The sequence below is a fragment of the Talpa occidentalis genome, unplaced genomic scaffold (assembly GCF_014898055.3).
Source record: "Talpa occidentalis isolate TD23 unplaced genomic scaffold, MPIMG_talOcc4v2.1 talOcc4.12, whole genome shotgun sequence".
NCBI lineage: Eukaryota > Metazoa > Chordata > Mammalia > Eulipotyphla > Talpidae > Talpa > Talpa occidentalis.
Window position 1 is genome coordinate 79,334,882 of NW_023601212.1, and position 27,628 is coordinate 79,362,509.

At 41.6% G+C, this 27,628-nt stretch overlaps 1 protein-coding gene across 1 annotated transcript; it reads right to left on the minus strand.

Annotated features, from left to right (window-relative positions):
- Window positions 1-1,639: 1,639 nt before the first annotated feature.
- YWHAG (tyrosine 3-monooxygenase/tryptophan 5-monooxygenase activation protein gamma) lies at window positions 1,640-27,166 on the minus strand. The gene is made up of 2 exons (XM_037506866.1): window positions 26,894-27,166; window positions 1,640-5,048 (listed from the first exon to the last, which is right to left on the minus strand). The coding sequence occupies exons 1-2, from the start codon at window positions 26,978-26,980 to the stop codon at window positions 4,392-4,394; spliced, it is 744 nt and encodes a 247-aa protein (XP_037362763.1). The 5' UTR covers window positions 26,981-27,166; the 3' UTR covers window positions 1,640-4,391.
- Between the last annotated feature and the right edge of the window lie 462 nt (window positions 27,167-27,628).

Here is a 27,628-nt window from a genome sequence, read left to right on the forward strand (position 1 = left end):
GTTTGTTTATACATGCACTGGGTACAGTCAGAAGCGTGGGAGGGTGAGAGAATTCACCAGAGCCAGAGCAGGGAGCAGAACAGGCAGAAGGACAGAAGTACACTGCTGAGGGGAGCAGCGGGCGGCAGGAGAGGTCTGCGCACCATGTGGGACCCTCCTCCGGTGGTGACCGGGGAGCAGCCAGGGGTTGAATAGGCGCCGCAGAGGCCGCAGGCAGCTTCGCAACCCAGCACTCAACTGCTGCGCCACCGGGGAGGCCCTTAATTTTTAGTTTTTGACATTCCCCCACATTGAAAAAAAGTTCTTAAGAGATATGTAAAGGGGGCCATAAATTCTTAAAAACTGGATAGAAATTTTGCAACAGCATTTTATCTCAATAGAAATTAAAGTGTGGACCCTCTGAGTAAATTCGTCTTTTATCAAATTCCAGACACTTACACCGAAGCAATAAGGGTGTGTAACAGTAGCAACCTCCAGGAGATAAGCCTTTTGAAGCGCCTTGGTGAGACTGTTAATTTAAATAAGTGTAGTCGTCCAGCTTGTCCCTAACTGTAATTGGCAAGACGACAGTTGGATTCCTCTCTACCACCAGTAACCCCACCCTGACAGGACCAGCCCTCCGAGCTGCCTGCTTTCTCATCTGTGAGCATGAGCAGCCCGATGTTAGCTGTGAGCATGAGCAGCCCGATGTTAGCAGGCAAAGGTCAGGAGGGCTGAAGGTGTGCACTCCTGTGTGTGTTTTTCAGGCACCTTGAGCACAGTGGTCACATCTATTTCTACAGCCTCACTCGCAGCAGCACTCTCAGGGTGGCTCTGAATGATAAACCAGGCAACACAGGTGGGTTCATTGCATAGCAAAGCCTGGTCACAGAGAGTGAATGTGAATTACAATTGTTAGAAAATTAAACACCATCCAATTCCACTTTGTGAACCAAAGCCACCATGACACTCACCCCGTGTGAGCACACCCAAGCTGATGGCATTCCTTCCTGCAGACAAATCCATCCCCACAGCTGCTCAATGCAAGAGCGCCCCCACCCCCATCCCATTCACGCAGGGGGCACAGCCTGATGCAGCTGTTAGCAACAGCAGACTGTTGAGAACTTAGCCAACACCAACTAATGGTACTGACCACCTCGGAAGGACTAAAAAACCCAAGACAATTGTATTTAAGAACATTGTTAAGTCCATAAATCAAAGACCCTCCTTATCTAAGCAGCACTGAGACCTCCAACAATACCAGGATACCAAATCAGGCACCTGACCTGGAGTTCATTCAGACCAATGCCCTCGGGCTCATAAGTTGTCACCTACCCAAGGACAAAAGGAGCCATGATTCAAACTCAGGTCTGTGCTCCTCACAAAGCGCACCCCCAGAGGCCTTCGCACCCCCAGAGGCCTTCGGAGATCCAGCTGAAGTTTTATCTTGCATTATTTTATAAGGGAAACAATGGAGGTCCCAAAGGTGCAAGATTTCTCAAGGTCAGGTAAAGATACCTTCCAGCATATAGTGACTTGCCTCTTTGGCCCCAATCCCACTTTACTGAGTGGTGGTGAAGGGAAGAACACCATGTCCAATCAAACCTTCAAAGGCAAGGAAAAAATTAAATCCATTAAATAAAACTAAGTAGCACGCACATCAGATCTGTAAGTTTATTTGCTCAATGTACGACAGCTACATAATGACTCACATTCATGATATTCCATCACTGAGGAAAACTGCTAAGAATGGTCCGTGTGTGAAATAATTCCTTAGAGAAACACGGAGTTGAAAAAATAATCACTGATTAGACCTTAAAAATAGTTCACTGCATAACATGACAAAAGCACAAAGGCTCATTCAGAGAACATATTCATTGTTCTCCTACACTGTAATAGTTATAATTTCACCATGACAAACACCAGACATTAAGATTAAGCTAACACTGGTGTTTCTTTTGCTCCCCCCCTTAAAAACAAAATATATAACTGCATGTCACTATAGCAACATCCAAAACAGATCAATTTGTTACGATCACTATTTGGTAGAGCAAACTTTACCCCCAAAAGGAAAAATTAAATTAAAAAAACTTTAAAAAATTTGAAGACTTAATTTTTTTTGTCATAGGAATACATAACACCTACAGTATAAGTTAATAAATTTCAAGCTACTGTATAGAAATACAACACTAGCATGCACAATATTGTATCAATAGAGTAATGGAGGAGTAATCATTTCACTGGAGAGACAGTATCATAGGCAAGTGCATTTCTTTAAAAATAAAGAAAAGAAAAGAAACCATTCAGCTGCTTAAATATCAAGTCTCCCATTCCTCTTCAATTTTAGCCCTCAGGTATGATTTTATCTTGCATTATTCTAAAAAGCAGCCAGAGCCAAAGCTGAAATTTAAAAGGAAAATAGGTTTTGTAATTCCAGTAAATCATTTCCAAATGCTACAAGGAAGGACACAACACTGCTCACTGGACATGAAGATAAATTAAGGAAAGCCCTCCCCCCTTCCCCCCCATCTTTTCCCATCCATGGCATTGACGTTAAGCCCCTTAAGTGGCACAAAGCAGCAAGGCTTTCTTATTGGTTCTTCTGGGACCTTCACTCTAACATGGAGGGGACCTTCTAAGGAAAGTCATGCTGGGAAAACTGTGCACTGTTACAGAGTATCATCATTCTATCTTCACTGTCACCTAGATCCTATTAAACCTATTCATTTTGTAATTATAAGGTCAATTTTGGTAGTAGCAAAAGCAACTGTCAGTTTTTCCTCAACTATTACTCAGACTTCTCCCTTGTTGGAAAAAAAAACAACAACAAACGAAACAAATCTGGTGTCATCACCTATCTCGGGAGTTCACACTGTTACTGATCTTGGAAAAAGTGCTGAACACACATGCAACAGGTCATGTTTTCAGACAGATTTATCAAAAACAAGAACAAAGGACCTAAGGTTAACTGAAAACAAATCTGTGAAAATAGCAATGTAGTTTCCTTCAATTCCAAAATGTGCACTGATTGCAGAAGAGAGAAATCTATCTCCAACTCCAACGCTTTCACTAAAAAGGAAAAAATATATAGAAAAAGTTTTGGTCAAATAGGACTTAAGTGTTTATTATGATTTTAGTTTATCTTCCTATAAACAATTACCTGGTGAAGGAGTGTTTTCAGGGAGGAAAAACTGACACACTTACAAGGCTTCCGAAATTGGACAGAATGTTTATTATGAATAGAGCTCTTCCTTTTGGATTTTTCTACCAGTAAGTTTCTAGCACCTGAATTTTCACACACTGCACCACACTGTACTTAAATTGACCACCCAACAGCTTCTACAACCCAAAAGCTTCTCAACCCAAATGAGAAGCATCAGCATAAGGTACAGTGGGAAAGACTCAAGTGAAGAGTGATATGGCAGCATAATCCCTGAGGAAGGAGCTGTGGCAGCTTAAAATCAGGATTTTCTCTGAAAATATCAACACAATAAATGACATACAGACCTGAATTTTCTCTATTTTTGTGGTGTTTAACATTTCTATTAAAGTGATTAATAATTTCTGTGGTGGATTTAAGTTAAGAAGAAAGGAGGACAAAAATCCCACAGCCACCTGCCAAGCACCTATTAACCAAAACCTAGAGTAGCTTTGATTCTCCTCAGGCAAGCATTTTGGCTGAGGAGACAGATAACAGCAAAACCAACCTGGATAAGGCTGAATATGGATGTCAAGCCAAAATAACTAGCAAAGGAAAATGAAAAATACACAATCAATGGCTTGATGTTACATATGGCTGTAATGTAGAAATACTGTAAACTGCAATTTAGTGTTAATACTGTCAACTAATCAGAGATTTCAGAAAACTGGCAAGGCCTAAACTATAAGGATAAATATACCTTATGTTCTAAGTCTGTCAGTTTGGGATTTAAACTATTCCATGTCTGGTAGAGTACACCCTGAAAAAAAAAAAAAAATGCACAGCTCAAACAGATGAGATAGAAAATACCCAAAACTTAAGACAAGAGCATATGTACATAAAAATCCTTACTGGAACCACAGAACTTATTGAATGAGGGCCATTCCATTTAAGTTTTCTTTTCATCTTAATACCCTATTATCTAGCAATAAGTTAAATTAAAGACAGACAGCTCCACTTGCATTAATCTACAGAACAGTCCATATGCCAGTGTGAGGCTGCTATTCCAATACCAGCACAGCTAGCCTGACTTTCCACTAGTGGTATTTTGGCAAAAATGTCAAAGAGGCGATCAAAGACAGGACAGGTCGTGGGTTTCTCCCTAGGAAGGTCATCCCTCCTTTTCCCTCCCCCACCCGACCCCCAACTCATGGGAAAAAAATAAAGACTGCAGTAGTAGCATCAGCGTGCGCTGCCAGTCCACCTGGGGGCCTTAATTGTTGCCTTCTCCACCATCGTCGTCTTGCTGATCGCTTGTCCAGAGCGTTAGGTTGTCGCGGAGGAGCTGCATGATGAGAGTGGAGTCCTTGTAGGAGTCCTCGTTCAGAGTGTCGAGCTCGGCAATGGCATCATCAAAAGCGGTCTTGGCCAAGTGGCATGCTTGCTCCGGGGCATTCTGGATCTCATAGTAGAAAACGGAGTAGTTAAGGGCCAGGCCTAATCTGATGGGGTGAGTAGGCTGCATGTGCTCCTTGCTGATCTCATGCGCTTCGCTATAGGCCTTCTCAGACGACTCCACCACGGTCGCCCTCTTCTCTCCAGTGGCTACTTCAGCCAGGTAGCGGTAATAGTCCCCTTTCATCTTCAGGTAGAACACCTTGCTCTCATACTGGGTCTCGCTGCAATTCTTGATCAAGTAGTTATCCAGAAGGCTCAGCACATCCTGACACACTGCTTCCAACTCCTTCTCTATTTTTTCACGGTAGGCACGGACCATCTCTATCTTCTTCTCATTACCATCTGCGGAGGTCTTCTGCTCAATGCTACTAATGACCCTCCAGGAAGAACGGCGTGCCCCGACTACATTCTTGTAGGCCACAGATAGGAGGTTTCTTTCTTCATTGGACAGTGGCTCATTCAGCTCTGTCACCTATTAGGAAGAAAGAATGAAGAGCTGTTATGGTACAGATGTCAGCTGGGGGTTAAAAATCCCATCTTTATCCCACTAGAACACAAACCATCTATCAGCTGATTAAACAGATTAACAGACAGGCATGCTGTGTGGGTATATGGAAGCTGGATGGAAGCGGAACCAGCAATAAAGAAGAAATTGGCTGGACCAGCGGAGCCCGAACCGCCACACCCCCGGAGACAGGGCACACGCCGGTCACGGAGATTGAGTGAACCAAGCAGCCCATCTAGCAATTAGCCAACCTTTCTTTCTTTTAGTCTTAACTGCAAATGGCCAACAGCTTTCGCATATAAAACTAAATACGCATCAGCCTGGGATTTTAAGGATGGATGGATTATATACCTCAACAGTTTTTGTTTTTGTGAAAAAGGGAAAGTAGAGTGACAGCCTCCTTCTAATTTACCTGTTTGTTAACGCCAATGCCATCCCTTTTGTGTGAGAATATACCGAGTCACCTTTCAGTATACTTCTGAGAAATAAGGAGGTTTTTCCGCTCCTTTAATATCCTATCTGCCCCTACCTAAAATATTTCCCACAATACCCCTTGCCTGGAAAACACACAATTGTCCAGAACCAAGTTAATGCTCACATCCTCAACAAAACCTTCCCCACATCTCCTTCCTCCCTGAATTGGCTACTCCCCAAGTGCTCATCCTACCCTGTGTGCCTAAATAACATTTATATGGGGCCTCCCCCATGTCGCAGTGGGTTGAGTGCTGTGTTGTAAAGCTGTCTGCAACCTCTGCAGCACAGGTTCAATTCCCGGCCGGCCAGGGAGAAACCCATATGGTGCAGCAGACCTCTCCCACTGCTCCCCTCAGCATTGTCTTTGGTCCGTCTGCCTATTCTGCTCCCCACTCTGTCTCTGGTGAATTCTCTCACCCTCCCATGCCTCTGACCTGTACCCCAGTTCTTGTATAAATAAATCTTGGGGCCTCCCTGGTGGCACAAGGTGTTAAGACACAACCTATGAAGCTATCAGCAGCCACTGCAGCACAAGTTCAATCCCCAGCCAGGAAGCAACCCATATGGCACAGCAGACCTCTCCTGACTCGCCTGCTGCTCCCCTCAGCAGTGTATTTCAGTCAATCTGCCTGCTCTGTTCCCCACTCTGTCTCTGGTGAATCCTCTCACCCCCCACACCTCTGGCCTGTACTCCCGTACTTGTATGTATAAATAAATCTTTAAAAAAGAAAAAGAAACTATCTGTGATTTAAATAGCATCTCTCAGAGAGAAGATTAAAAACCAAGTCAAGTATTTAATTCTTTAAATGAATTTAAAGCTGTGCTTACTAATTCTCACAATATCCACTCAAATATTTCTACGTGGATTACTCTTACGCTAACCTTGTACTAAGTATTACTGTTCCTCCATTGTAATGCTATAGAACAGCACTTCCACCAGACATGACTAAGTAAAACAACTGCAGAGAGGGAGAACCCAGTGCAGTACTGCTGGACTTCAGAGCAGAAGACTTTTCCTGTAGGACCCCAACTCCAAGCCTCTGTGGAAACACCACTTACCCTGACTAAGGAGGCTTACCATCTCACATCCAATTCTCTCTATATTTTGGGCCTTGGAGGCACTATTTCTCAGCCCTAAGACCACTGTCACTTCTATTGACATCTGATGTATAGTTAAATAACCCAGAAGACTGGAGATCTCCTTTCCTCCATTTACTAAGTGACCCTGGGACAAGTCATTTCATCTCTCTAGGTTTCCATTTTCTAATCTGTGAAACAGATTTCTACCTCTTTCATAAAGTTATTACAAGGGTGTGTCAGAAAACAACATGCTGTCAACACAGAAAAGCGCTATAGAGAATACTCTGAATAATTTCCCTTCACTTTTAACTTTCACCATAGGAGAAATTTCTTCAATAACAATCTCCTAGGTTATCTAGCTTTCCTATATCGAGTATCTCTTCTCCATTTCATCCTGTTCTCTATTCTAAGATGGAACTGCCTTGGCTACCTTACATCACTTCCTTATCATGAACTCTAGTATCTATCAGAGTCTGAAAGCAATTCCCCAGGCTGGCTTTCAAACAAACTAAGGCTTCTGTGGACCTTAGGACATGAGCCTATACAGTAGCCACTACTACCCTCCCCCCTCATCCCCCACCACCCCACTGGCATCCAGAGTTTCAATTTCTATGCTTTCAGTTACCCACCATCAACCATGGTCCAAAAATATTACATATAAGATAGTTTGAAGGAGAGCATATTCGTTTAACTTTTATTACAGTATATTGTTTTCTAACTGTTCTATTTTATTATTGTTGGGTTTCCCTGTTGACGCAAGGGGTTAAGTCTCAGCACTATGAAGCTATCTACACCCATTGCAACACAAGTTCGACACCCCCCCTACCCTCCCACCCCCGGGAGCTACTGATATGGTGCAGCAGACCTCTCCTGTCTTGCCCGCTGCTCCCCTCAGCAATGTATTTCAGGAGATCTGCCTGTTCTGCTCTCCACACTGTCTCTGGTGAATCCTCTCACCCCCCCCAACCTCTAGCCTATACCCCTGCTCTTGTATGCATAAATAAATCTTTATTTTATTACTGTTAATCTCTTACTGTGCCTAATAAATTAAACTTTACCATAAGTATGTATTGATATACATAGAAAAAATACAGTATGTATGGAGTTTGGTGCTATCTGGGGTTTCAAGCACTCACCAAGGTTTTGGAAAGTAACCCTGCAGACAAAGGGAGACAACCATACTCACTGAATGTGCAGATACCAAAGACAACCCACCTTGTGCAACCTGATAGCTGTCTCCAGCTAAAGAGAAGCTGGAGTACCTAAGGCCATTGAGATCAAGTTCTGGCCTTTCCCCTAAATCATGCTGTCCTTATTTCAAGAGCCAGTGACTATTTAAAGCTCAAATTACCTCACCGTACACTACACTGTTAGGTCTCCTGTTGCAAATGAGTTCAGCTGCAAGTTCAAAGGTAGCAGTTTGTGATTATGTCAAGTTTGTCTAATTGCCTCAGACAAACTAGAACATGGAGATTATGAAACGCCATTATCACCTTTAGATACAGTAACTCAACCACATTTGGAACATAACCACATGTTTTCTGCCAATGAAAAACTAAGTAAGAGGGGAAAATCTTTAGCTCTAACACATCTACTCAGAAGAAAATGTGGTTTCTTCAAAAACCTGAAATCGGAATTTTAAGAAATCCTTAAGATCAAAATGACTTTTACGAGAATTAATCTGTGGTTTTTACAGTAAACAGAGATCATTATCAGACTAGTTTTAAAGATCAAAAGATAATTTAAAAGGGTAACAAAAGTCTTCCTTTAGCGTCCAAAAAGGGCTTAACCAAAATAGAATGACTATGCAGTACGAGAAGAGGTTTGGGAGGGGAGGTAACAGTCACTGAGCAGTTTCTGAGAATGCAACACTTACTGTCAGAGCTGCTGGCGAAGTCTGTATTGTTCAGCATTGTAGGTATGCTCTGCTTAAAAACAAATTAAGGTTTCTTTCTTTCTGACTCCCATGATACTAGTTCATGTTCAAATATCTTTTACTGAGTTAAAGACAGAGACCTATGAGTAAAAAGGTTGGATAAATCTATCATTCTCATGAATGATGTAAGAACAAGAACTGCCCAAATCCCAACTACTAAAGAATCCGGTATTAGTGTCAACAGTTCTCCATTAAGAGCTGATGAGGAGAGAAATCTCGTCTAAGATCAGCAAAACCTGAGCTTCTTAGAAAGCTATTCAGATGATTTTCTGACCCCTAAGTCTTAGAACACCAAGTCACTCACAATTTCTACAATTTATCAAGAATCTTAAATTAGAACTGCAATTTCAAATGTTTAAACTTCTCAAATAGGATCAAACTAGAATTAAGTATTTTAAACCTATTTTATCTTGCAGAATCATTGTGTAAAAGTTACAGTGTGGTGGTGAACATACCAATATTAATAAAGCTGAAACTCTCCACAAAGAACTGAAGTTCACAGTCAAAAAAATATGATAGGAAGGACAGAAATAAAGAATATTTAGGGCAGTGAAACTATTCTGTATGACAGTCTAAGGGTAGATACATTTCATTATCTACTTGTCAAAATCCAGACTGTGCAACACCAAGAATGAAACCTAATGTAAAATATGAACTTTGGGTGACAGTGACATGTCAATGTAGGTCCATCCATTGATTGCATTTGTTGTTCTCCTAGTTCTCCTACTATCACCTGAAAGGGTCAAGAGGCCATGAAAAAGGTCAAGCCAGTAAATGCGATATATTTTTTTTTTAATTTTTATTTATTTTTTTTTTTAATAGAGGCATGTTTTATTTATTTGTTTGTTTGTTTTGTTTTTGTTTATACATGCACTGGGTACAGTCAGAAGCGCGGGAGGGTGAGAGAATTCACCAGAGCCAGAGCGGGGAGCAGAGCAGGCAGAAGGACCAAAATACACTTCTGAGGGGAGCAGCGGGCGGCAGGAGAGGTCTGCGCACCATGTGGGACCCTCCTCCGGTGGCCGGGGAGCAGCCGGGGATCGAACCGGCGCCGCAGAGGCCGCGGGCAGCATCGCAACCCAGCGCTCAACCACTGCGCCACCGGGGAGGCCCTAAATGCGATATATTTTTACACTCTATACCAAACAAGACAAGATGCAAGACCGTGCAGGCATTAAACCATTGAAAATAAATATCTCTGTTCTACTATAATCACATTAATCATGTATTCTAGAGATGGCCTACTAATAAAAACTCTGAAAATAATCTGAAGATATGTCTTGCATATCTGAATAAAATGCTTTAACCTGATTTATAATCTGTAGAGAAGAGTTCAAACAAGGGGCAAAACGCCCATCTTTAGAAAATTATGCTTGCAAAGCTGACCCTTGAATGGCATTTGAGAACTTGGATTTTGGGAGCATTTCCGCCATTCCCAGATAAGAATGGTTCACTGCCCCTGTAAACCGTTTGCACAAACAATGTAGTTTATGCTAAACACCTGTTTTCCTTCTAGGAGTCTCTCATTTTGCCATGTACTAGGCATCAAGTGCCCACATAACCAGACCAATAAAACCCTTGGGCAATGAATCTCTAATGTGATTCCCTGCTAGACATTTCACATACGCATGGTACTGACTCCACTGGGAGAGGACTCTTGAAAGCTTGTGTCTGGTTTACTCTCTGATCTACTCTGATCTTTTCCTGTTGTTGATTTAGCTTTGTATTCTTTCCCATGCCAAATCCTAGCGTAACAATGAACCTGAGTCTTGGGGATCACAACATATACTAATTCTAGAAAACTTGATATAACATGTCCCATAACCATTACTTAGTGAATATGAATGTGTGATGAATTATCACTGCATCACGCTGCGCAGAAGATGTAGTGAGAGATCCTTAAGGGTGCTCAGTTCCCAAATACCAGTCAAAAGCCTTCGTAAGGTAGCAAAACTGCCTGGAAAGCATAGACATTTTAGTTAGAAGCTAACAACTTCAGCTGTGCTAAAAAAAAAAAAAGAAAGAAAGAAAGAAAGAAAAAGCAGCAATCACCTTGGATAAAATTATACAAACGGAAAACATTTCAGGAAGAACACTATCCTCGAAGAGTCATGAAACTTCCACAGCATATTCAGGGACAAACTTAGGTTGCAGGGCAGATAAGAATTTCAGGTTGCAGGGCTGGTTGCAGGGCAGATAAGAACTGGCTGAGAACCCAGATTTTTTTCTAATGGCCACCAAGTCCAACATTCTTTCCTTGACTACCCTACATTACATTTACTTCACAAGCTTGACTCAGAGAAATAAGATCATTTTTTCTAAAAGTCAGTCCATTAGCAGGGGACTAAAAAAACAGGCTTTCTGGCTTCAAATGCTGTGCTTTCTCCCATGCTGAGTCTTTTTTGTGTGTGTGCGTAGATGAACTGGGGTGTAGGCCAGAGGTGCAGGGGGTGAGAGAATTTAGCAGAGACAAAGTAGGGAGCAGAACAGGTGGATTTACTTAAATACACTGCTAAGGGGAGCAGCAGGTGAGGAGAAACAGGAGAGGTCTGTTGTGCCATATATGTGCAGTAGCTCCCTGGCTGGCGATCGAACTTAGGCGGTGGCAGTGATAGAGCAGAGACTTCACCCGTAGGCCACCAGGGAAGCCCCATGCTGAGTCTTGGATGATATAAATATTGCCAACACACCACATGAAAAGGGCTCATTCCTCTGACCCACGAAAGTCTCTTAAAAAGATTTTGTAGAATTAAATTTATATTAAATTTAAAAATAGGCAAAAGGAACGAACAGTTCAGTGAAAAGAAAAATAGAGGAGTAACCACTACCAAGTGGTCATTTTTGTCCAATCAGATTGGCACAATTTAGTCTGATGACTCATTGTGAAAGTGATAGAGTAAACAAACATTCTCATCGATTGATGGAAAATGTAAACTGGTACAATCCTTACATGAGGCAATCTGGAAACAACCATCAAAAAACAAATGCTCAATTCCCTTCTAAAAAGTGATTCACTGTCTTACTTGTAACAGCTAGTCTGGAACAATCTAAATGATCTTCAACAGAAAACTAGTTAAGGATACATCTAAATAATGGAATCCTAAGACTCTCATTTAAAAAGTATTTGTATATAGTGTCAATATATTTCTAGAAGAGTCTGAAAACTGTGGCTGCAAGGCAGTGAGGTTGAGGAGGTTGAATTTTATACCTGTTACCACTAGCACATATTCCAACAAACCCTTTCCACTCCATTATTTACCATTAATCTCATCTACAACTATAGTTCAAAGCTGAATTTGAAAAACAAAGGCAAAGACAGTAGTTTTACTGACATATACAACTAACTCAAACCTACATCTGTTGCTTTTTGTTTACCACCCCATCCACATCAAGAATACCTTTTATTTACTTTAACCCTATAAAACTGTTTCATTATATCTTTGTATGTACTAGGACTGGTATAGATACTAGAACCTGTTTCATTGAACTAATATTAATTCTAATATTTTTCCAGTTTATTCTCTACATGCATAAGCTTATGGTTTCCAAATGTTACTGTCCTTTCCCATAGTTATATTTCTTATAACTACATCTTACTGCAAAGACAATGAGTATCCTGGTTTTGTTTGAATTTTAATGGGACTATTTCCAAGCATTTCATTCTTAAATAGTGACTCATGGTTTACAAACTATTTCTCTACCATGTTAAGAAAGTACTCATCTATTCCTTATTTTCTAAATATCAGACATAGGTTCCTCACCAAAACTGTAATACCTTTTCTGGTCCTCCTGATCATCCTTTATGGTGATTATTTTTACTCCAATTTTCAAGGTAAGAACATTAAGGCTCAGAAACAAAGAATAGAATCCAAACCTAATGGCTCCAAATTCCACATGCTTTTTCCACTTTTAACCAAGGGCAGGTAACATTTTTGTAAAATACTCTCCTGAAGATTCAGTACTGCACGGATCCATACATATCTACTTCTCCAGGTTAAGAACAGCACAATGTGCCTCAAAAAGTTTTGTTACTCCGAGAACTGCAAATACAATGTCTACACAAAAACTTGCACATGAATGTTTGTAACAACATTAGTCAACAAGGCCAAAGTGAAAACACCCTAATATAAAGCGATGAATAAACAGAATGTATTAACCATACAATAGAGTACTATACAGGCCTAAAAGGCACAGGGTACTGATACATGACACAACATGGATTACCTTGAAAAACATGCTAAATGAATTAAGTCTATCACAAAAGACCAACTATTATATGATTCCAACCTTATTTAATGTCTAGAATAGCCTAGTCCATAAAAACAAAAAAGATTAATGATTGCCTATTAGGGCTGAGGGGTTGGGAAAGCTGGGGAATGACTGCTTATGGGTACAGGGTTTTCTTTCTGAGATGATGAAAATGTTCTGGAATTTGCTGTCATAGTTACAATCTCCAAACATACTAAAAGCCACTGAATTGTATACTTTAACTGGGTGCATCTATAGCATTGCATTATCTCAAAGTTGCAGAAGTAAAAATGTTGCACTATACCATAGCCTATGCAAGACTTTTCATGAATACCAACAATTTTTGCTCATTTGTTTGATGAGTTCCTAACTCCAACTATTTCATGCTGCATTGTAAAGTGTGCTTACCCAAATACAACTATGACAGAGCAGACCTTCAGCTCTTATATTAATCCTCCTCTTATGACCTCACACACACTACATAGTCTGATGTAGGCTATTTTTCAAAGTCCTCTTCAAAAATGAGAAAAAGGTCTATTTGTTTTATCACACAGGTATAATTAAGCAAACTTAAAAGAGTAAGAAATCTGTATTTGCTGCCATGGGTGTTTTCATTATGAAATACTCAATCCTGTCACTATGGTAAAAAGGAGGGAAACACACCAAAATAAATTCGTAAAGCCAGACAATCTAAATATATACCACATACCAAACCACAACTCCATTCTTTCTTACAGACCCTGCTGAGTGAAGGCCCACCAGCCTCCTTGCACCCCTTTTTTGAGAACTCAGACTAAATCACCCTCAGAGAACACCAAGTACTTCATGTTGTAACTAAATGTTTCACCCCAAACTGCTAGTCTCAAGCATCTGAATGAAGATAGTCCTTATATCTCTGGGTCATCTTACTGTTTTCTGTGATCTGAATAGGACTCCCCTCTTTTCCCCAAAATACGCTAGTTCAATAGTGCCCTTGAGCCTATTTGGAGTACAAGACTTTGAACTTCAGCTGGGCTATTTTCTGAAATCAAACAAGTGAGCTAATATCTGTAATTGCTAGTTTATCACAGCTCTATTTTATTTTAGGGGGGAAGGGGAACATTTCCTTTCAGAAAACAAGCTGGTATGTGTGAAAGTAGTTCCTACAAACAGCCCCACTGAGATATTATCTATCTGGCAGAGGCCAGGGGTGCTGTTGAGTATAGTACAACACAGGGAACAGGCACCCTAAAACATCTGAAGAATGTTTTATTCCAAGTCACTAGAACCAAGGCAGAAAAACCCTGCCATCAGCATTACACAGACCCAGGCCATAAATACTCACTCTTCCTCATACTATATGCTTCTCTGCTTTTAGGGTTTCCCAACTACCTAAAACACACCTTTAGAACACCTTCTGAAAAATCCTCAAATGCAAACTCCATTACTAACTTTGACCTGGCACCTTTTAAAGTACTTATTTCTGATGGCTTGTCCTATGCACTGTATACCTTTCTTTTTCTACAAAGACTGAAATCCTTTAAGGGTAGGTGCATTTCACGCCAGTAATAAATCGCATCACGTGGTAACTGACTTCTGAATATTGTGATCTGAATCTACACACAATGCATCCGGTGGTCCAGATTGTTTGCAAAAATGGGCCTACTCATTCCTCCAATCTGGCCTACCTCTTTTCCTTTGCTCTGATTTTGCAGCTCCTTTTCATCAAGAAATGGAATGTATTTCCCCACCTCCACAATGAGAGTTTGCTATGTGACTTGTTTTTGCTAGTGGAGATTAACAAATATGAGGCAAACAAAGGACTGAAAAGTCCTTCTAAAGTGCAGCTTGCTGCTCAGAACCTTCTGAAGCAGCCTGGGTTGGGTCTCCCTGGTGGCACAAGGGTTTAAGTTAAACACCGCACTGTGAAGCAGTCCGCAGCCTCTGTAGCACAAGTTCGATCCCCAGCCAGCCGGAGAGCAATCCACATGGCGAAGCAGACGTCTCCTGTCTCTTCCGCTGCTCCCCTCAGCAGTGTATTTCAGTAGATTCACCTGTTCTGCTCCCCACTCTGTCTCTGGTGAATCCTCTCATCCCCTGCATCTCTGGCCTGAACCCCAGCTCTTATATGCATAAATAAATCTTAAAAAAAAAAAAAAAAAAAAAAGCCTGGGTTAATTAACGTGGAGATCACTATATAGGACCCATCGCACCCCACATGTGGGCAAGGCTACCACAGTTCATCACAACTGGTCTAGATCAGAATGATTTGACCAACCCACAGAATTGTGAGAAGAAATATTTTTGTAATTTGATGAAAACCTAACTTAATATACTTGTGGCACTATATTTTGCAGGGTTAAGTTCTGCATAAATTAATGTCTTATTTCATTCCTACTGAGATCTCACTTAAAGCCCTATATCTCTGCCCCCACCCACTATGCTATTGTTAAGTGGGCTAAGGCAGTTGTCTCATCAACTGTGATACTTTATCGGCAAATCAAACTCTTACTATAACCGGCCCTCACACCCACCCACTGGATGTGCTCATGAACCCTCTTCTTTTTTCTGTCAATCCTGTCCCTTCAGGTTTTATTCCTTCCTTCTAAGGTTCATACATTCACCAATTATTTCTGTGTTAACATCAAGGTTCCAATGCCTTGTCCTTGCTTTATCATTTCTAAAACACCCAAACGTTCCATCAATCCAACCACCCAGCCTTTCTACTCTTAGACCCAAAATTTGGATGAGGGTAGAAGGTGAAAGGGCAGTTAGAGGGAGGGAGAAAAGGGGCTAGACACCTAAAAAACTAGACTGTAGTCACCACAAAAGGCTTTTTAAGCTCAGCTGGGTCCTTAGCACTCACTGCCTGACAATCCTTGCTTACTATCAACCTTTCACAGAGCAAACTACTAGATAGTCCATTTCAAGGCCTTTACTTAACAACTGCCCTACTGTCATTGCCTTCTCCCTGTAGACCGAACAGGGCATTTCTTCCCTCTTAATTTATTCCACCAGTCATTCCTTCCCTGTATTTTCCCCTGCTATTTTTCTGGAACTTTTCAAGTTCAGGTTTGGAGTAAAAGATGCCCTTTACTCCCATTTCCCCCCATATTTCCTTCAAAGTTAAGCTCCTGAACATAAGCCTATACTTATTTCTTCACTCACTTCTTACACCCCACATCACCCCTGTAACCACTAAGTCACTTCAATGTCTTCTTCATAGTCAATGGTCATTCATGGTATCAACTTAGATCTTCAATCAAAGAAATTGAATACAGCTGACTTCACTCCCCCCCTTTTTTAAGACCCATCCATTTATGCATATAAGATCTGGGGTACAGGCCAGAGATGTGGGGGGTGAGTGGATTCATCACAGAGTGGGGATCAGAACAGGCAGACTGACTGAAATACACTGCCGAGGGGAGCAGCAGGTGAGACAGGAGAGGTCTGCCACCCCATATGGCAATCTCCCTGGCCAGCTGGGAATCGAACTCGTGCTGCAGAAGCTGTGGACTGCTTCCTAGTGTGGTGCTTAACCCCTTGCGCCACCAAGGAGGCCCTTCACCCCCTTTCTTGATACCCTTCCCTTTCATAGCATTCTTTCCTGGTTGTCTGAATATACCAGTATCTACTCTCTTTTCTTCCTCATTCCAGCCACTCCACTTAACTGCTATCCCCCAGGGTTTCCACATTTTGACTTTTATCATGTCTAGTTTCAACTATCATGAAGATACAGAAGGCTCCACTACCATGTCAATTCTATAGTATATTCTTCAGCTCTTAAGACCAGAACCTGTCATTACTGGTTCTAAATAAAGGATGCTTACTTAATGAAAACAGCTAACAATGAGTGCTTACACTGTGCCAGGCACTGTGCTAAGTGTTTTATATATTAACTTAGAGCCATCTCTCCATTTACCTCCATTTAAATGTTTCCTCAAATTCAGCAAAACCACAACCAAATTAATCTTTTCCATTTTTGCCTTTGTTCTACCTCCAGCCATCTAATTACCTCTCAAATCCACCCTCACTATCCTTTCCCAGCTACTCATCACTCTATAATATTCTCCCTCCCTCTGCTTCAATGTCCTATTCAATTTCCACCTTGTTGCCAATCTCTCTAAACCAAACATCAGATTTATATAACCCTCTCTGCCTCAATAACTTAACCCCTTCATGAACTAGCCCCACTTAACTGTCATTTCTTAAATTCCCTTAAATGCACATTATTGTGACATGCCCTGAGTGCAACCAACAGTGAATAATAAATTATGCAACAGACTCAGCTTTGTACACTCTGAAACTAAACAGCAGCTATTCCCTCTGCTTGGACAGAACTGCCTCCTTCCTCTCCCCCTCCCCTAAGGTCCCTAAGACACTGCATGGTATCATTTTCTTTGGGAAATCTTATGTCCTCTCTGTGACTTCAATGTTTACATATGGAATGGACATTCCCACAAATGTTCACTCCGTCCCCATCACAACTCTCTTCCCCATGTGGCGCTATAGCATTCACTTCTTCCACTTACCTACAAGGCCTAGAAAATTAAAATATTCTAATTAGCCTCTTTTTCCTTCTTCTGATCTTCACCGAAATACCCTCAAACCATGTTTTCTACATTCCAATTTGTGAATTCCACCCAAGACCAAATTATTTTTGATGTACAAAAGATTAGAGCTTCCTCCATTCTTATAAGTGTGGTCTACAGGTCCATCCTTTCACCTACCGGCAACACCTGTAAGACTCCAATGGCAAAACTTACCCTCCTCCTGTCAAAAATCTTAAGTTCTCTGGTAAATGATACTTTTCATATCACAATCAATGGGATCAAATGTTTTATAAAAAACTCAGATAACACTTTTATTATGTATTTTAGAAATGTCCTAAAGAAAATTTATTCTGTATTTAAACTTAGCATATTTATAACCATCCTTTCAAAGACAATTAAATAGATTTAAGAAAAAGTACTTTTTAACTCAAGCCTTAAAACAAATTCACTTACATTTCCAACTTAAAAGAGAACTTATAAAGGTGTTTACTAAGTGACACTAAAGACTGATAGTGTTGAGGGTCTCCCCAGTGTTGCAGCAGGTTGAGCACAGTACTGTAAAGCTGTCCGCAGCCTCTGCAGCACAGGTTCGATTCCCAGCCGGCCAGGGAGATTCCCACATGCCGAGGCAGACCTCTCCTGTCTCGCATGCTGTTCCCCTCAGCAGTGTTTTCGGTCATCTGCCTGTTCTGCTCCCTACTGTCTCTGGTGAATTTGCTCACCCTCCCATGCCTCTGGCCTGTACCCCAGTTCTTGTATGAATAAATCTTTAAAAAAAAAAAAAAAATTAAATGTTACCTTAAAAAAAAAAAAAAAAAAGACTGATGGTGTTGCAATGTTTTATGTAGGAGTGTGTAACTTAAAATCTTCTGTAGTCCCAAGATTGCCAGTGCAAAAATCTACATAAGAGGTGTAAAATAAAATCATACCAGAAAGTATCTTATGCTTTCCATTGCGGTCCCAACGCTTAGTTTAATTCATCAACATTTTAATGCTGATACAACAGCTCAGGAAATACTGGTATCAATTTGATTTTCACAACAGCTATGGCACTTGCTAAGTCTTTAATCATCATTTATTTAAAAATATATAGCCAGCCATTATGAAAAAAAATATGATCACAAAGCCAGAGTAAGTCCAAATAAGAACTAGTTATAGGGCCTCCCTGGTGGCGCAAGGGGTTAAGCACCACACTATGAAGCAATCCACAGCCTCTGCAGCGTGAGTTTGATCCCCGGCCAGCCAGGGAGAAACCCACATGGCACTGCAGACCTCTCCTGTCTCACCCGCTGCTCCCTTCAGCAATGTATTTCAGTCAGTCTGCCTGTTCCGTTTCCCACTCTGTCTCTGGTGGATCCTCTCACCCCCTGCATCTCTGGCCTGTATCCCAGCTCTTGTATGCATAAATAAATAAATCTAAAAAAAAAAAACAAACAGAAAAAAAAAAAAAAAAAAACAAAACTAGTTATAATCCAGTCAGGTTTTTTGAAATCTGTAAGCTAGACAGTTGTAAATAAGTAATGTCAGTAGAACTGTATTTTACGCAAGTTTTAAAATTCAAATCTGTTACTACAGCAGAAGGTTACTACAGTTTCCCTTTCCCTCATCAATAAATGGATCTAGGGCCTCCCCGGTGGCGCAGAAATTGAGCGCTGGGTTGTAAAGCTGCCCACAGCTTCTGCAGCGCCTGTTTGATCCCCGGCCACCAGGCGAGGGTCCCACATGGCGCGCAGACCTCTCCTGCCACCCACTGCTCCCCTCAGCAGTGTACTTCGTCAGTCTGTTTGCTCTGCTCTCCGTTCTGGCTCTGGTGAATTCTCTCACCCTCCAGCGCTTCTGACTGTACCCAGTGCTTGCATAAATAAATAAATAATTAAATAATTTTAAAAATATGTCTAGATCTAAAAATTTTGTCATTTTCTACAGGATCTGCAAATGGTAAAAATAAAATTTAAAGAGAGGCATCATAATTACTGATTATCATTAAATTGGTCAGCTTTGTGTGAGCTAGGCCCAGACAGCTAAAATATATACATTCTATGCATCCATCCATCCTCCCACCCAGTATGACTAAGGCAAAAATGATTTTAAAAAATGCTTGGCAAGTAACAAAGCCAAACAAAAGCAAAATTTGTTTATTTACATTTTCCTCAACAAATCAACTGGATTTAGCTCTAAGTGATCAGATTAGCAATAAAAAGTTAAGACTGCACATTGTTCTTCGGGAGGAAAAAAGCAGCAAAAAAGCAAGCATTAGTCTTGTAATGACAGAACTCATAACCTACAGGCCCCACACCATCTTTCCTCCACCCATTTGTAACTCACCCAGAGTTTCATCCCCCTCATGAGTAATGGCTGATGAAAAGCAGCACTTGGATGGCAAATGAAGAGAAGCACCCCTCTTAAAAATCAAAGAAAAAATTATCTGCCATCTGGATTAAATGCTTTGAGCAAGAAATTATACTTTGAGGTTGCCAAATTTGAATGTAAAGAGATCTTGCTGGTATTTTGATCATTTGAGTCAAATAAGGAGTAATTTTAGGTTGCTAAAAAGCCATCTTGAAAGATGGTAAATCCCAAAGGGACTGGAAAAGTAGGGGAAGTACACAGATACAAGATTAGGCAACAAGCAGGAAAATGGTGAAGCTGGTTATATTGGGGTATAACCTTTCTTTCGCATATATTAGAAAAGTTGCACTATTAGTTTTTTTAAAAGCAATCACTCCAAACACAAAAAAGCAGAGTCCTTCTGAAAATCAATTAGTAGTCAAGCTTTCCATTTCCACCCCATTTTTCTTACAGTAGAAAAAGCAAGATATCTCCTGCATTTTGAACCGTGTGTATGTAATACTTATACAAATTACAATTTTCTAAATTGAGGTAATACGCAGTACTAGTGATGGTTCCAAGATCCTTAAGTTAGGCATAGGGCCTCCCTGGTGGTGCAAGGGTTTAAGCACCACACTATGAAGCAATCCGCAGCCTCTGTAGCGCTAGTTCAATACCCAGCTGGCCAGGGAGCAACCCACATGGCATAGCTGACCTCTCCTGTCTCGCCAGCTGCTCCCCTCAGCAGTGTATTTCACTCAATCTGCCTGTTCTGCTCCCAGCTCTGTCTCTGGTGAATCCGCTCACCCACCCCACATCTCTGACCTGTACCCCAGCTCTTGTATGCATAAATAAAGGTATGCGTCGCAGGCCTCCCTGGTGGCACAGGGGTTAAAGACAGTGCTATCAAGCTATAGCCATCCACTGTGACCCCCAGGGGCAAGCCAGGGAGCAACCCACACGGCACAGCAGACCTCTACTCCCTCGCCCACTGCTCCCCTCGGCAGTGTATTTCAGTAGATCTGCCTTGTTCTGGTCCCCACTCTCTGGCAAATCCTCCCACCCACCCCCCACACCTCTGGCTTACAACACCCCAGTTCTTGTATGCATAAATAAACAAATCTTTTTAAAAATGTTATGCATAGCTATTGTTTCAGCAATTCCACTTTGAGGTCTGTGTCATAATATTTAAACTGTTTGAAACTTTAACCACAGATATTCATGACAATATTTTTTATAAATTTGAAAGCAGCAAAATGCTATATAATGCAGCTTGACATCCACAGAATTATTCAGTCAACATAATATACTAAAAAATAAATATCCCTCAAGTAATGTCAAGAGAAAAGGGTGAGGTACAAAAACAAGCCTAAACCCTATAGAAAAAGACACAAATGAAAATATCCCTGCATGGGGTGTGATGATTCGTCATTTCCCCCACATATTTTCTAGTGTCCTAAAAGCCAGCAATTGTCATCAACAGTACACCGGTAACAGCCAGTGCACCAAAATCCAGACTCCCTTAGAAAATTAGATTCCCAAATTTCAAGATACTCTAGAATATTCCTTCCCTAATCACTGCCCCCCACTAAGCTTTCCTGGCCTCAGAATGCCCTTTTCTGCTGTTCTTTATCTTCCCATTCTGTTACTTCTTGCCATTCTGGATTGGGTCCAGGTCTACGGGGGGGGGAGATTAGTATCTAATCTTAAAGCCCCTATTTCTATTACACAGAGATAGAGTTAGCAAGACCATATGGGATCATATATGAAGAGTGTAATATGACTTGAAATTAACGTCTACTCACCACAACCTACCTAGAGCAGGCTGGCCTTATTTAAGTGTACTGGCAGGGAGCATGGGATCACTTACAAGGTGGCTGCTCTCCATGTGGGGTTCCACTGCAATCACATGCACTGCTTCATGTCAGAGCACCACAGAAGGAACACTGTATGAACCCAATGGTACTGAATTTAAATAACTCAAAAAAAAATTAAGCTGTATCTACATCCTTAAAATAGCACCATGAGTAATTTTGTTCCCTGGTCCTAAGTTATTTAAATTTGGTACTTACATGTCATGTTAAAAATTTAATACTCTTAACTCTTCAAAACAAATCTACATTTTTAAAGGCCGTTCCCTTGACACTCTTAGCCTTCTCTCACTTCTCTAAACCACTGCCACTGCTCCTCATACTATGCTTACAGGGGAGGCATTCCTCTTGAGCTGTCATTACATGTCCAGCTGCCCGCTGCTGTCACTGTCATAGTCCAAGCTCTGACATTGCTGTTCTAGTAACAGAATTACTAAAAGGGGAAATACATGGATGCTTCTTACTAAGACTGGCTTTAGACCTCTGCAAAAAATTAAGAGGGTGATACCAAAGAGTTTATTTAGAAATTTATCACTTTAATGTTTTGTTAAGAAATTCAAATATGTAACACTTTTCTATGTACCTATTCACAATCCAGCCAATGCTGTGGCATGTTAACAGTACTCAATTCATGTAAAGAAAAGTCTATTTCCACAGGACATACCATGTTGATAATCAGTTCTTTAAAACAAGACTCATCCAAATAGTCCTTATGATTTACAACTTTTATTGTAAATCTATAAAATCATGGGACTAAACCAATTATTTAACCACGCCTTAAAATTACAGCTTTCTTTTGGTAATTAAAAAAAAAAAAGATTTATTTATTTATGCACACAAGAACTGAGGTGCAGGCCAGAGGTGTGGAGGGTGAAAGAATTCACCAGAGACAGAGTGGGGAACAAAACCGGCAGACTTACTGAAATACACTGCTTCTTTTGGTAATTCTTATTGGTTACTTTTCAAGTAACTTTTTTCTACTACTCAAACTTACAAGATGATATAAAATATCAAAATTTTTAGGATCTCTACAAATGGCAATTTATATTAAGGTATGCTTTGGTAGTAAACCAAAATGACAGCGGACATCTACAATGCAATTTAGTGCATATAACAGAAAAATGATTGAGATAAAATGCCCTAAGGCAGCTGGCACTGGTGGTCTTAAAACCCAGGAAGACAAATACAGCTCCTCAAGAGTAGTCTAATATTTAGTAAAGCACTAAGATATAAAGCTTAAAAGACAAAAGATGAGACAGTGATTTTGATGGGGTTTTTTTTTCCCCTTTAACAATTAAATATATAAACAATCTAGGCTTCTTTCCTTCCACATCCCAGTTTTGGGTAGGAATACAGAAATAATAGATGCTCTATTAGATAAAAGGTTTAGGATTGGTAATACTGGAAGAGAAACACTCCTAACAATCTCAGAAACACTCTGGTAAATAAACCAATGTATTAAACCTCTGATTTACAGGAATCCCATCAGTTTAGAATCCCATGTCTCAATAGCTCACCACTCTCAGTACTGCACAGCATTCATTAGGGCACCACTGCCACACAGCAGGGAAAGCATTAACAAAATCTGCCTTGGGGAGGAAAATGAATCATAGTAAGAACACCCGCAAAAAATTTCCATAATCCCCAAACAGTTAATGGTTTGCTCTGATTTCAGGTAAACTGTTATTTGGGTAGGCATCCTATGGCTTAGGATGTTCTGTTAACTTTTTAAATGGAAATACAAACCAAGCTACAAGTCCCCCTTTCCAATTTATGCTGAAAAGGTTCAATGTTAGAAAACAAAGAAAAAAAAGGATTCAGATTACCACTGGCTGTGAGCTGTTGCGGGCACTTCATTATTGACACATTCCTGAATCAATGATCATGTTTTGAAATCTAGCCAGATCATCACATCTTAAAAACATTTTCTTTTTTCAACGAGATGATATTGCACAACATTGTGAATGTACCAAACGAAACTGAATTGGGAGCACTTGAAAATGGTTAGTTTATGTGACTTTTACCTCAAAAAAAAAAAAAAGTGTTTTCTGTATATTCTTTTCAATAATTTATTAGGGTTTGGCTTAAAAAGGTTTCCCAAATGCTAGGAGATGAAATCTTCCCCAGGGTCTGCAATTAATCCAATGAGGATTAATGAGGTTGCTGCATATTTAACAAAACCTTTATCTTAATATAACCCAAAAAATGAGATTTATTAGAAAAATCACTTGTTATTTCAGTTATTACAAATGATAGCACATAAAAAACAAACTGTATTCTTTCCACCCAAAGAGAACAATTGAAACCACATGACTTAGAATAATGGCTGGCAGAACTCCACCTCTGAAGAGTCTACAGAGGTGTCATTACTCCATTAGGGCTAATAGCTATTGATCTAGCCTCCTGGAAGAGCTGGTAGGAAAAACAGAATGTTTAAGATAGTAAGAATTTTAAGGTCTATCGATCCCACTATGAAGGCTTTTTTATACAACTAAGATAGTCTTTTGCCAGCAGTGTCCCCACCCAACACAGTAAAATTGCTTAACCCAGTAACTTCAACAAAATTGTTAGTCCAGAACCTTCCCCCTCCCTTGCCCCCAGGCAAGTACCAATAGCCTACTTAGAATATTAACTTTCTTAAGAGGCTGTTAAAATCCAAAAGACAAGACAATACAGTCTAGCAAGTGGGAAATATCCAGTAGTATGCGCTCTTTAATAAAATGCAAAGTTGGAAGACTAGACTTGCCTATTTCCTCCTTATCAGATTACTGTTATTTTTCCTAGCCTGGTCATCCATCTAAAACTATCGTTCTACACAGAATGCTAGTTATTTCTAGGATAATTTCACTAAATGCAATAAACTTAATCACTCTATCACCAGGCTTTCAGCAATAGATGAGAGGTCAGATGAGTGGTAGAAATGAGTATTTTTATCTTCCTGTATTTTCCAAATTCTCTACAATGAAAAAAGGAAGAAACCAAGATTTCTGGAGTCACCATTTTTTGAGCACCTGTATTTCTTGTTTAATCTTCGTAACTCTTTCAAGTAGGAAATGCCCCATTTTATAGCTGTAGAAAACGAGGTCAGAGGTAAACCTATTTCAGCACAGTAAACAGGTTGGGAAAAAGGTCACTTTAGTATACAAACTGTTCTTCCCTCCATGCTGTCAAGGAGCAGAAGCACAACTAGAGCAAAAGAGCATTTCCCAAACCCCAAACTAAAGGGTCCTGCAACATTCTTTCCCTGCTACTGACAATGACCCAGTAGGAAGTCATAATTTAAGCTCTTTGTTAAAACTTCCCAAGTTAGTTATGATCACAAAGCATAGTCTTCTTTAAAATATCTATTGTTATTCCTTAATTTAAAAAGTCAAGCAAATTTTTAAAAATATGAATGCATCTCACAAACTTTTGTGAGAACTAGAACTAGGAAGGTGAACAGATATATCTAGAGGTCACTGATTTCTAAGTCTAAGAATAAATGAAATTCTTAGTTTGGGGACCAATTCTTATCTGGTGAAAGATGAAGTACTCAATTCCACGTGGCTTATCTGCTAATTTCTGCATCACCTTGGACAAATGCCATTTGCATACTCCCTACCAGCCCTTAGGTGCATTGCAGCCTCTGTGTCATTGTGTGTGACATCACTGGGTTGCTATGGATATAGGTGCGAGGTCACTCGCCTTCCTGTGAAACTAGAAATATGGAAAAATTAGAATCTAAACATGAATTAAAGACATTTTCAGTATTAATAGCCATTAAAATGCAACTTATATCATTTCAGCTTAAAAATGTTAAAAGATACCAACTGTGGCAATACAGTAGTACTCCCAATTTCAAAACCAATTCTTCTTCATTAATGATAACAAGTCTTTGCTAACATAGCTGGTTTGAATATAAAGGCATCAGCACTGGTATCTTCTGTAAACTAATTATTGAAAAATTAATTTGTAATACCATACTGCTTTATTTTTAACATGCAAGGTACAAACTCCTGCATCCACTTCACATTGGAGATGCATTTAAAAACCTTTGTTACATAAGGCAAGGAGTTAGATATTAAAATAGGAGCCCTGAATCATTCATTAATTTCCCATTGTTTATTTAATGATGCCCAATACGCCCCCTCCTCTAATATCAAATTAATTGAGAGCCCACTAGATAAATGTAGTGTTCCTGACAAAATGGTGCAATACAGGCAGGAATCTGCATCCCAGACAAAATGCGACAACTGGAGATCAGTATTCTCTTTTCATCAGCATGAGGATGTGCCAGCTTAAAAAAAAAATCCTCAGATGTAACTAACAAAACAAATTTTTTTAAAAAAGACTTTTTCCCCTTTAAAATAACTCCTCCCAGCCTCCACCCAGTCTAGGCTCTCTGCAATATGACAAATGCAGAATCTTCTGGAATGACTTGATACTGCCTCCCACCACCGCTTTGTTTGCAATATCAGAGAGAATATTTTTTCAACTTATAGAAATTTCAACAGATGTGCGCCTGTATCTAAAAAAAAAAAAAAACAGCATATGTCACAAATTGAATCAGTCAGCTAAATTCAAGCTTTATTTTAAAGACAATACCTACCCTTTCCAATACAAAATGGTTAGGAAAAATGGAGATGACATGTTGAGAAAAATCAATGAAAACGCCTTCGAGACAAACGTTTCCCTTCCTAAAAGCAAGAGGACTTGCTTTAGGGAATGGAGAAAGAGGAGCCTTTTGTTAAGAAAAACGTGAGCAAGGAGGTTTCGATTTTGCATCACTGAGTCCAGGTTTTGAAGAAGAGCCCACATTTTTTTTCCCCAGGAAGATTCTGAACGATCTGTCAGGAGAGGCAGTGGGGAAGATTTGGGGGGTGGGGGTTTGGGGGTGTATCAGAAAACCCGGAGACCTGCTGAGTGAATGGAAAAGGCGCCGCCCAGACACCAGGGAGAGAAAGAGGAACCGCATCCATGCGGTCCCCCGCCCCCACGCCCAGGCTGGGAGGAGGGGAAGTGGGGCACAAAGGATGCGCACGGCCCCTGGCTCAGGTCTCCCGCAGCCGCGGGGGTCAGAGACCCAGCTCCCAAGCCCCGTCCTGCTAGACCCCACCCCAGCCCCAGCCCGGGGAGGGCCCAGGGGGCAGCGCCGCCGGCCCTGGGGTGCGCCTGGGGAGAGGCAGCCTCTCGTCTCGGGTCCCCGTCGCTATCGGGACCCTCCCCAGCTCCCTCACCGCAAGCGGAGGGGCGGCCATCCCTGCAGTCGCGACAGGCGACCAGTCCCCGGGCAGTCCACTGGCGCGAGGGCCAGTGTCTGCAGCCGGGCTGGGGCGAGGCGGGGGGAGGGGAGGAGAAACTCACGTTCTTCATGGCCGCGGCCATGTCGTCGTAGCGCTCCGCCTGCTCAGCCAGCCGGGCTTTCTGCACCAGTTGCTCGCGGTCCACCATTTTCGCGGGCTGGATCGGGCCGGGCGAGGAGACCGGGGCGGCCTGAAGGGCTTGGAGGGCGGCTGCGGCGCGGCTGGAGCCCGTGTGCCGGAGGGACCGACCCACGAAGTGCGCTGCTGAGGCGGCGGCGACCGGGTGGCTGCGGCTCTGGATGCGACCGCGGGACCGGGCGCGAGGCGGCTGCGGCTGCTGTGCGTGCCGCGGGCGGACAACCCCCTGCGGCCCCGCCCACGCCGTGACGCAACGGCCCCGCCCCCGCCCGCGCTCCCCGCCCCGGCCCTTCCGCTTCTCGGGCTTCCCCTCCCCGAGTCAGCTTGCCGCCGCCTTGTGGGCGTCCCCTCCGTGCCCGCTGTCCCCCAACACTCCGGTTTCTTCACTTCACCCCGGTTCCTGCGCCCCAGCTTCTCCAAACGCCCCCGCACCCCTCCTCTTTCAGATCCCCGCCCGGCCAGGACGCCCGCGCGTGGGCTCCTGGGAGTTGTAGTTCTTTCTGGGATGGGGTGCTGCGGTGGGGAGATCAAGGACAAAGGGGCGCTTAAGACTACAACTCCCAGTGGTCATAGCACGCCGGCGGAGTGGGTGGTTCTAATTCCGCGGCCGCTGGGGACCCCTGGCGGGACCGAGGCTGCAGCAGTCCAGGCGAGTGCT